Source organism: Engystomops pustulosus, chromosome 1 (genome assembly GCF_040894005.1).
Source record: "Engystomops pustulosus chromosome 1, aEngPut4.maternal, whole genome shotgun sequence".
Lineage (NCBI taxonomy): Eukaryota > Metazoa > Chordata > Amphibia > Anura > Leptodactylidae > Engystomops > Engystomops pustulosus.
In genome coordinates, this window is record NC_092411.1 from 111,434,554 (window position 1) to 111,446,591 (window position 12,038).

The 12,038-nt window shown below is 37.9% G+C and overlaps 1 protein-coding gene across 1 annotated transcript in view; it reads left to right on the top strand.

Moving 5' to 3' along the window:
* FRMD3 (FERM domain containing 3) overlaps window positions 1-12,038 on the top strand; it is a 94,369-nt gene that overhangs the window by 63,762 nt on the left and 18,569 nt on the right. Inside the window, exons 5-12 of the mRNA XM_072150883.1 lie at window positions 657-754; window positions 1,106-1,229; window positions 5,181-5,268; window positions 6,631-6,719; window positions 8,046-8,106; window positions 9,489-9,577; window positions 10,316-10,390; window positions 11,697-11,765. Of these exons, the coding sequence (XP_072006984.1) occupies window positions 657-754; window positions 1,106-1,229; window positions 5,181-5,268; window positions 6,631-6,719; window positions 8,046-8,106; window positions 9,489-9,577; window positions 10,316-10,390; window positions 11,697-11,765 (693 nt within the window). The remainder of the gene's footprint in view (window positions 1-656; window positions 755-1,105; window positions 1,230-5,180; window positions 5,269-6,630; window positions 6,720-8,045; window positions 8,107-9,488; window positions 9,578-10,315; window positions 10,391-11,696; window positions 11,766-12,038) is intronic.

Sequence of the window (12,038 nt, forward strand, 5' to 3'; positions counted from 1 at the left end):
CTGCACTGCTCCAACAGAGAGTACCATTTTTTTTGGTGCACCTTTAACATGGGGCGGTTGGTGCACTTCTGTCGGACTTTGCATGTTAAATGTGGCGCACAACCCAACATCGGGTATAGTGCAGCATAAATCCCATTTACAGTTTGAACTGGATTAGAATTGTCTTATGGAGTCTACTCTTGGCAGCAGAAGCATTCAGAACTCAAACTGACAAGTTACCCAGTTATTCATAGCTGCTATAATTCCAGCTGAAGTTACACATCATGAGCGCAATAAATTAGACCACTGTTTCAACTCCAGTTTCAGAAAACTTTGTTAATGAAAAAATAATATTTGATCAATTATTAACATAATTAAAAAAGTTGATTTTAGAAGGAACAAGAACATGGATGACAAATATAAGATAAGGTTACCACTGTGACAGTGGCTGCATCTATAAGTAAGTGGTTTATCATGCTTGATTTTGATGGTACTTTTCCTTTAAATAGACATATTTGTTTTTAATAAAGGAGGAATCATCATGCAAGCGTAAATGTTGCCTTGCAAATGTTAAGTAGATTATGCTTTCTGTAAACAAAGTTATGGTCTATCGCATTTAGTATTCTCCTTGATGTCTAAAATACATACAACATTACAAAGTGTGTTTCTTTTTACAGGTATCTCTTGTACCTTCAAATAAAGAGAGACATATTTCATGGACGTCTGTTATGTTCATTTGCTGATGCTGCCTACCTTGGTGCTTGTATTGTTCAAGGTAACTGTGCTAATCATATGTTACTGCCAGGTGTATAACTGAAGGTAACTGAGTAGGTTGCCATTCAAAAATGCACTTTTACTTCAGTAATGTTTTTTTTTTACGGGGCATATTGCTATGGATTATCCAAAAATCCTCTGACAGAAGGTGTTGTGCTTGCCTTTCATAGCCCCATTTCAGGGCCAAAATATATCTAATAATGATTGCGGAAAAATGGAACAAGGCATAGCTTTCGCGTAAACATGTATATTTTTATTATAGTCATTATTCTTAAATCTGACACAAATATTTTATTTTTAGAAATAGCTCACAGTTCTATCATGTGGACTAACGCAACTTTTTCCTTTGCAGCGGAAATTGGAGATTATGATCCTGATGAACATCCTGACAATTACATTTGTGATTTCAAGATATTTCCTAAACAGTCACAAAAACTGGAGAGAAAAATAGTTGAAGTTCATAAAAGTGAACTCAGGTATTTAGTTACTGCCTAAGATTACATTGCTCATCAGAAATACATATGGCTGCTGAAGTTAGTTCCCTACTCGCTAAGAACTTAAAGAAAGAACACATTGGACTCAACAATACAAAACTAAAAACCTTATAAAACTTGACAACTTGATATTTGCTGTACTTTGTGAGCTCTTGTTCTGGCCTTCCTAGTGTAGGACACCTTAATGGCAGTGATCCCTGGGGAATAATATGCAAGTTAGTTTTGAACTGTAATACCCGTTTAGAGGACCTCCAATGGACACACATACCTGCACTCCCATATGACTGTAGATTATACTTTGTACTTCCTTTATCCTTACTGTACTTTGTGCAGGGCAGCCTCTTCTTTTCTGCTTAAAAAGTACCTGATTTTCCCATTTACTCTTTCTTCTCTTCTGGTTTGCTGTCAATTTCATGATGCCTCACTTCTCCACATGATCACCCAGAGATAAAACCATGTCTGCAAGCTGGAGGTTCTGATTACAGAATTTATCTATATTCTCCACATTATGAGGGTAAGGGCATGGAAGATAAGCTGTGAGATCCTTATTTAAAGTGTAACCGTCATTTCAAAAAACTTTAATGTTGTAGGGCAGGCAATTTTAAGCCCTTTTGCAATTGGATTAGTTACCCGAATATTCCTCTTGTATTCTGCAGACTTCCCCCTGTTGTTAGTGACTCCTTAGATTGCTGTTGCTAGGCACATTCCAACTTCATTGAGGAGCTGACTACGGAGTAAGACACCCCCCTCTCTCTCCCTGCGCTTATCTGTTTACCTCATGGCTCAGTGCTCCAACACTGAGTCATGTGCTTCCAGGAGCCCTAACTAATGTAGGAACCAAACACCTACGCTTATTCTTAAGACCTTCTTCAACTCTGTAGTGGCACCAGCCATCTTCTTTGGTGTAGTCTGTTGGGGAAGCAGCATCTTAGCTAGGGAGAGGAGCAGACTGGACAAACTGATTAGGAAAGCCAGTTCTGTCCTGGGGGGGTCCTCTTGACACAGTGCAGGTGGAAGCTGAGAGGAGGACACTGTGTAAGTTGAAGTCTATTCTGGAGAATAGATCCCATCCCTTGCATGAGACTGTGGTGGCATTGGGGAGCACATTCAGTGACCGACTGCTTCACCCCAAATGTGAAAGGGAGCGTTATCGTAAGTCATTCCTCCCCGCTGCCATCAGGCTGTTCAACAAACAAGGCCCAAACAGAAGTAACCTGCGCCCCCCACCTAACCAGTCCCTGCAAGTCCCATCCACAGACAAAACATCAAACTGCCGATTATTGCTTGTCTCTTTTTTTGTCTTTTTATCCCCTTTTTCTTTTTGTTCATTTATCCCTAATATTATTGTTGTCATAGTTTGTGCTTCACTCTCTGTACCCTCTCTGCTGCTGCAATGCTGTGAATTTCCCCACTGTGGGACTAATAAAGGATTATCTTATCTTATCTCTCCCTCAGCTTTCCCTACATTTGTATATAAGCAAATAATCCACACAGACATAAACTGCAGATCCATCACAATCCCCCATCACCTCACACTCCACAGAAGGAAATGGCAGGAGAGACTCTCCATGTCTTTAAGCTGTGCCCTCACATGCTGTGCTGAAGTTTTTCTTAGATAGGTAGATACATAGATAGAGAGAGAGATAGGATATAGATATAATATACATAGATAGATAGAATATACATATATGGATATATATGAATAGATGATAGATATATAGGAGATAGATATATATGAGAAAGATATGAGATAGATAATAGATATATAGATATTTATACAGATATGAGATAGATAGATAGATATGAGATAGATAGATATGGTGTCATTGGTCAGCAGTGCACGCTTGCTCCTTCTTGCTTATTGTAGTTTTTTTAAGAGCTGGTTGCTATGGGCCAAAAGAGGCACTAAATGAGGACTGAGAGGCAAAATACTTTGAGGAATGATTCCCAAGGACACCTCCAGCAGAATTATGTATTTTAGGTTTTTTGCTCAGAATGACGGATACACTTTAATCATACCATTCCAGATTCAGTGGGACAGTACCGATTTCATGCTCCTTACCACTGTCCCGGGGAGGGGGGAGGGCATGAGGTATGTCCTAGGACATCAAATTTAAAGTGTCCTCTGGAAGCCAATAGAGTTGATTGCAGTGATAATACAGAAAGACATCTTTGTGGAGCAGAGGCAGGTGCAAACATATGATGTCATCCTGCCTACTGGCTTCAGTGCTACACACAGCAGGATAGGAAGAGAGTGGCTAAAGGGGAACAGGGGGGTGTTTATTATTATTATTACTAAGCAGTAACAAGGAGGAGAGGGGTCCACAGTGTGGAGGGGATCTGCTGGAAGTGGGTACAGTATGAAGGGGAGCTGCAAAGGCTAGGGCACTGTATGATGGGGGGCTGCTGGTAAAGACCAAAATGTATGATGGGGGGACCACAATGTGACAGGGAGCTGGAGGATCACAGTATGTGCGGGAAATTGGGAGCACTAATGGGGGAATTATACTTTGTGGGGGTGGAGTAAGCAGCAGGGCAAAATATGTCTTTTGCCCCTCCAAAAGTAGGGAGGAATGCGTAGTTTAGAGGTATCAGTCCATCATTCAGGTCCATGCATTGGGTGACACATATGGGCAGATTAATCGATTTGTTTAAGACAGAATTATGTTGTTATTTGCACCAAAAACCACATTGCACCACATTTGTCAAAAGGTTTCAATGAGTTTTTAGAAACTTTTGTGATTGGTCTGCCCAAAGGGGCATGTGCTTGGTGTAAAAAGTAGTGTGGCCTACATTTTTTGGTGCTTTTTTTTTTTTTTTTGCACCAATTAATACGAGGTGCAAAGTATGACTAAATAGTTTTTAACTACTGTCTTACTTTGAGACACTTGATAAATCTGCCTTATAGATCTCTATTGACTCAAGTATAGAAACTCTGTCACCAGAGGTGGACTTACACTATTACTAAGCACCATCCCAATGTGATATATAGAAATAAATACAGTGGGAATAACAACTGGTGAGAAATAGTGCATGGAATGCTACAATACAGCAACTATTTTGTTTTTGGCTCTTTAGGGATTAGAGTAAATAAAATTTTTAAGATTTTTTTATATTAGAAATTAAGAATGTAGAGGACAGTAATAGACTTTGCAATATACTTCATTAGGTAAATCCACTTTACGTGCATTATATTTTTCTCTTGTTGTGAGCAGTTTATCGGAAAGCCTTCTGTGGTCTGTGTTCACTTCACATGTATAAGCAGGATAATTAACTCTTTCCATAACTTGAGTATATTTCTCTTGATGATTCAACTCTACACTGACTAGATTAGACTATTCATGGGCTATCTGTAAAGAGTTAAGTCATTAGAAAAAGTTTCCTTTATAACTGAGTGGTCAGTGGAGTACAGGACAGAAAATTGATCTACACAAACTGCTAAAAAAAGGAAGAAGGGTAGGGAAGACACTAGACGTATTTATTTACTTAAGTATATTACAATGTTTCCTATTATAATCTGCACTATTGATTTATGCAATTTTGTTAAAATTTGTTAAAAATAATAGTTACACTGTAAATATTTGGGGGTTGCTTGACTGCAGAATTTCAGAGTTTTCAAACATTGAAATCTTCACATAAATCCACTGCAATTGCGGATTCTAGAACCACAATGCAGTCATTTTGCCAAGCAGGATTATTATGCAGAATGTGAATGGGATGTGTTACATCATATCCACTTTGCCTGTACTATAAATCACCATGGGCACTAATGATTTCACAGCCACTGACCTGCTAAGATTTTGCTTTGCGTGACCTAGTGAGACTCCTCCTCTCTTAAGGTCCGAAAAAACTAAGAAAATGTGAATTCCTCACTTGTTTTGCTAAACATGAAGATGTAATGACCCTAGTCTTGCTCCTCTTGTACTGTTTCAGAGGTCAGAGTCCAGCTGTTGCAGAATTTAAATTGCTGTTGAAAGCACATTCCCTGGAAACCTATGGTGTCGATCCTCATCCATGCAAGGTATGACAGCTGTTCATTGGCAGCTTTTAAAAACTGCTCTCATACAATAAGTGCTTGACTGATGGAACAATAGCCTGACACTTACAGGCTTAAATAGTGATGAACTGTTTGAGTTGCTATCAAACTGTACACTGGAAAATACTATGTCTTTCAAATGCAACCACTGTCGCAAAAATACAACTTTAACCTACCTCTTACTCCAAGTAAACATATGATTTTATAGCTTCAAGTTATTTTAGTAACAACTGCCTTAAACACATGAACACAGATGGGATGAAATAGTCAGTTAATTATGAGGTATAATGCTCAGTAGAGCAATTTATAGAAGGAGGATCTGGAGAGAGTAAACTTTGTTCTAGATGAGTTAATTATAGTAATGTGATGTTGTAAAACTTCTCTGTAGATATGTAGGAGGATCATTAAAGTTGGGTGGTTCTCAATTCAACTTTGTTTTTTAAGCCTTACTCAACAGAAAGAATGCCTTAAAGGAAATGATCACTTTTACACTGAGTTTTATTTATTGATCTATACAATATGGCTGCCTTGTAACCATTCTAGGTAAAAACGACCTACCATTTTGTTACTATAGAGTCCTGTACATGGTTGGCTATACTGCTGCTTTTGACATAGATCCTACAACACACCTCTGCAGACAGTCTCAGATTGTCAATGTTAAACTAGCAAAAAGTTGTACATGGCAGATCATAACTTTAAGGAGGTAAAGCATGTTAATATTAGTAATGGTAGACAACACATGCTGTACGGTTTAGTTAGTTTGAAGGTGGAGTGTCAAACTCTGTTTCACCATGGGCTACATCAGCCTTAAGTTTCCTTTCAAAGAGCAGTCTTTGAATTAAACTAGTAACATTCAGCATGGCAGCAACATTCTCTCTTATGCAAAATTGCGGACACTGTTCTTCATAAAATGAAGTGGTGGGTCGAATTTGGCCTTCATGTCTTGTGTAAGACACTGATCTCCTAAAGCACTTGTCAATCAGCACAATGGGTAAGATATGTAAGATTGAAACTATGCAAGTTCATAACACATAGTACGTAAATGCAGCTTTATTGTGGAAACAAATGTTAAACATGTTTTACTAGGAGGAACATGTTTACATAAGCAAAGCCTAAAATAAAGAGCAGGTTGCAAATTGAATGACAGAATTCATGAAAATGAATGAAGGAATGGGATTACATGTATAAACTCAGAGCAACTTTTGCAGCATAATTATGAACATACCGTATGTAAAAATAATTTTTTACATGTCAGAGGTGTCCTAAGCTTTAATTGGTTAACCAGACCTTTTTGTCTAGCTTTTCTTTCTAAAAACGAATTGTCTATTTTCCTATATTTTCTCTTAGGATTCAACAGGAACCACAACATTTCTTGGGTATACTGCTGCCGGGTTTGTCGTTTTCCAGGGTAATAAGAGAATACATTTAATACAATGGTAAGTAGATTTATTTTGGACTGATGGGAGTGATGTTCCCTACTCAGGACTACTCTCTGAACCACAGTGAAGAACAGCAGTAAGAAGCCGCTTTCGCTCTGGAGTATTCCTTTATTTACAATCTTTTGGGTACATTTATCATAACCTCACTTCAGAAATGTGGCTTTAAAAAATGTGTGCATTTACAAAACATGGCATTTGTAACAATTTTGGCCCAACTGTGCACACATTTTCTGACTTTTTGTATGGTTACGTCACAAACTTCAGTATTTTATAGTGGGCATGGTTGGCCTGGCAAGTCTGCATCATTTTAACCCCTTACTATCAGGACTGTTTAAGGCCTCAATGACAAAACACATTTTTCATTCAGTTTTTGTCAGCATCCCATGATCGCTGCTATTTGCTGATAGGTGTCAAAGGGAGTAAAATTATTTAGATGCTGCAGCACATAGATGACCTTAACATGTACAGGGTTACACTTAAAAACTATGGCAAATGTATTATTTGGTTGTATGAATGTTGCAACACCAAATTCATATTCTTTTTTAATTTTTTTCAATCTGTGCAAAATACAATAACATTTTTACTTTATGGAAAATTTTTATTTAATAGAAAAGAGGGGAAAATACATCTGTACTTTTGGAACTTTTGCTTGGATGTGTACCGGCAAAATAGCTTTTTCTGTTAAATTTATTTTTTTACAGTTCTCACTACATTGGATAAGTCATATGACAGTACTTTAACTTAGAATAGTTAGTTCATTATGTATGCTAATTGTGTGTATTATTTTGTATTTTATTAATTTTTTAAATATATTTTAATATATGATCAAGGCTGTTATTTCTCAATCCCAGTTGCAGAGTGCCAATGCCTTACAAAAGGAGCCTATTGCCTCAGATGCTGCGTGTACCCTGGGTCATGCAGAAGCATGGGCAAGAATGTCTTTGACTGCCCAGGCTGCTAAGACTGCAGTAAAGTAATTGTGGATGCTGCAGTAAAGTAATTGTGACTGGGGACATGCTTTAGCATTAGCGTTTAGAAGGCACGCCAAGCGCATTGGTAGCAGATCAGTAGAGTTCTGCACATGCACAAGAATTGAATCAGTAAGCTGCTGACACTACAATGCTTAGCTTTATCTTGGAAGAACAGAACCACATTGGTATAGTTTTGTATGATGGATATAATGTTCATTATATACATCAAATAAATGACATATAGAACATATATTACTTTTAGAAAACAGACGTATACCTATTAAATATAGAACACTATAATAATGGTCTTCCAAATCATGTGTTTCTCACAATACCTTTGTATGTTTTACAGGCCAGATATCTGCAAAATGAAGTTTGATGGGAAAACATTTCATGTTGTAATGCAAAAGGAGGTAGGAATGCTACATGAAACCAGCTGTTTTATTTTATCATTATGTATCTTATTGCTAAGCTGCTTATAGATCAAAATGTTAATTTATTATATAGATGAATTCACTTAACTTGAAGGGAACCTGTCACCAGGGACCTCATTACCACGATAGACAGGCTGCAGAAGCCCATTACAGCTGTATTGCAAATATAGCTTTTGTAAGCATTTACATTACAAAATTGTGTGTTATAACTTACCTTGCACCCTGACAAAATCCTCTGTTTAGTCCCTGGGGTTGGCTTTGGTTTGGATGTATTTCAGAAAACATGTGACTTGTCTCTGCTGCAGACTCATCAGCTCTTGGCCCCCGCCTTTGTGCTCCTATACAGCTCCTCCCTCCTGCTCCTTCACAGAGCTTATAGCCTGGTGAGCTGACATCAGTGGGTGAGGGAGGAGCTGTACAGGAGCACAAAGGTGGGGGCTGAGAGCCGAAGAGTCTGCAGCACAGACTAGTCACATGTAGTTTTTTGAAATACAGCCAAACCAAAGCCAACCCCTGGGACTAAACAGAGAATTCTGTCAGGGTGCAAGGTAAATTAAATCACACAGTTATATTGTAATGCAAATGCTTAGCGAAAGCAATAAAACATATTTGCAAAAATCAGCCATAGATGCATTCTTCGTATCAAGAAGTAATAGAATAGAAAATATCGCCATTGAGGACTTTAAAACGTCATTTTCTTTATTTCATATTCTTAAAATACGTGCAAAAACTGCCAGAGAAAAGACCACAGGGCCTGAGGGAGTGAGAGGGCCGAGTCGTTTTGCGCTGTCCTAGCGCTTCATCTTGCCTAGCCATGGCATTCCTACCTGTTTTAAATGGGCCGCCAAGCAAATTCACTGCGTCATAAGAAACAAAACCACAAGTATAAAACAATGTGATTGGTTAAAAACAAGTAAAAGAGGTGGAGTCTAAATATGCCACACCTCCGTAAGCAAAATGTCACGTCGGACTTGAAAGGAGACTGCGTTAGAAGACTCCTCGAATAAACTAAGCAGGTGGGCGAAGCCAACGAGGCTAGACTGCACCGGAACTGAAAGGGAACTAGAGCCCAACATAGAGTTACATTCAAAACACTGCAGAAGTGAGAAGGGCGTAAGCCAAAGCCAAAAACAGATGCAGCTACTGCACAATAGGCAGTAGGCATTGGGAACTGCTTAGAAAAGAAGTTTTCCAATGGTAGATTGCATTTAGTATGATAAAATATGTAAAGGTAATATATTCTATGTGATTTTTCTGATAACTATAAAACAACAGCAGGATGGTTGATCAATCCTGTGAAATCCAAAGACTGCATTTATTATTGACAGTTCAATCTCTCTTTTCTTCTTATTTCCATCTAGAAAAAAACTGTTTTAACGTATCATACCTCAACTCCAGCAGCCTGTAAACATTTGTGGAAATGTGGAGTGGAAAACCAGGCCTTCTACAAGTGAGTCCTTACTGGTGTTCTGAAAGCTCTATCAAAACAATAAGAAACAGATAGATGCGTATAACCAGACCCAAATATGTGTAAAAAAAATCAATAACTTCATTTGTAATCATATATGAAAACCATCAAACACCCCTAAAACCACACAGGGTATCTGTGAAAAATTCTCAGGGCAAAGCCCATAAAGCCCTCCTGTGGAATGAAAGCCAAAGTAGAAAATCTGTTATATATACTAAAACAGGGACATGTAGTATGCACAAAGCAATAAAGTGCCTGAAAAGGAGCCCAAGTTGGCATTACCATCTTATGTCCCCGTAGGAGTGAGTATAAATTTAAAGAGAAAGGTCCAACAAGGTGTAGGGCGAAGCACAGGAGGGGGAGACACGGACTGGTATTGGTATTCTTGGCCAATTTTTTTGGTATTGGTATTCTTGGCCATCTACAGCCATTTTTTAAAAAGTACAGCTATATTGGTTGTAAGTTGTTTGCAAAATTGTAGTTTTTTTGAACTGGTTTATTATTTATGATAGATTGATAGATAAATAAACTGATTTTATAGGAAATTTTGGCTGGCGGTCTAACTTGAACTTTAGTGATATATGCATATTTTATCATTTTGGTGTAAATCATTTTTTATTTTCAATACTGTGTTGTCATTGCAGACAAAATTATCACAATATACATGTGTTATCAGTATCTGCATTTGTGGTTACAGATATGATTTCTCTATGTTTTTAGGTATGCAAAATCAAGTCAAGTAAAAGCAGTGACTAGTAGCAATATATTTTTTAAGGGGAGTCGGTATCGTTATTGGTAAGTTGCATAATTTCATCATATTTATTATGTATGATGACTAAACAATCAGCTTTCTATCTCCTGGTCCTTACATATAAACATTTAACGTGTTATAAGTTTATTTATCCTCACTTAACAGCCATGTTTATATTCCTTTACGGTAGTTATCAAAAGTATAATCATTATCAATGTCTGCCTGCATTTACATTGCTAAATATGTTGATGCCTATTTATTTTTTGTTTAATTGCAAAGGGTATTCTGAGCACTAGATGGCTAAATGTCAGGTGTTGTCATTAAATATTGTTAATAGAGTAAAAATTGTTCCCTGCCTCATGTCTTGTGCTTGTTTTAGACAAAGCCATAAAAAATTACAGGATCAGCTTTGCCATATATTTCCTTGGAGTTTTCAGAACTGTAGGTTTCTAGTGCATATATAGCATGTTCTAAGTTACGGCCAGACCCCTACATATACACCAGATGTATGCACCAGAGACCTTGTACCATATTTTTCAGACTATAAGGCACACAAAAAATCCTTTGATTTTCTCAGAAATCAAAGATGCGCCTTATAGTCCAGTGTGCCTTATATATAAGGCATACTTACAGACAACATCTGCCATTAACTATGCACAGGTCTGCCACCTGCTGGTCATTCATCCTTATAATCAGGTGCGCCTTATAGTCCAGTGCGCCTTATATATAGGGCATACTTACAGACAACAGCTGCCTGGAACTGTGCACAGGTCTGCCCCCTGCTGGTCATTCATCCTTATAATCAGGTGCGCCTTATAATCCGGTACGCACCTTATATATGAACCTAGACGTTTTAGCAGGCATTTAGTAATGGTGCGTCTTATAATCCGGTGCGCCTTATAGTCCGAAAAATACTGTATCTACAGAAAACACAGGAAAAATTTCCACTGATTACAACCAGTGACAGCAGGTGACATGTCATCAGATTGTAGGTGTTCAGGTCCTGTATCTTCTCCATTGAACCCACCTTCACCATTTCTCCTCTTCCAGCCACATGATGGTGATGTTGGGCCCCATTGAGAAGATACAGGACCTGAACAACACAGAAACTTTGGTGACCTATACTTTCATATAAGAATTTGGAATATGGAGAATTTGACATCTCTGGTTACTGCATATGACATGCATGTTCTTTGATTCCACTGGATTATATAAAACTCTTCTAGTTTAATTTTCAGCTCAGTTTATTCCAGCTTGAATGGACAGTGCATTCAACCATTACTGAATATACTATTAACATTTTTTTATTATTTATGGAGTGTATTAACTGTTACTTTTGCCTAAATTTAGTGGGAAAGTTGCAAAAGAAGTTGTAGAGGCAAGCTCAAAAATTCAGAGAGAACCACCAGAAGTTCACAGGTAATATATAGTACTTAGGGTCTTATGTGTACTGCTAGATCTAACAGTTCCTAAGTTCTCCGTAAAAAGTAATCACTGAGGTGTCTTTACATTTAAAACTTCTGCTGAATAGATTTTCCTGTTCTATACATCCAGTAGTTAAAGGGGTTGTACCAAGTCTGAATGTTCAGTAAATGATCTGTGAGGTTCCAACCACTGGGATCCCCACTGATTACATTAATAAACCCCTTGCGATCTGGAGAATGCGCGGGACATATGCTCAACTCAATGCGC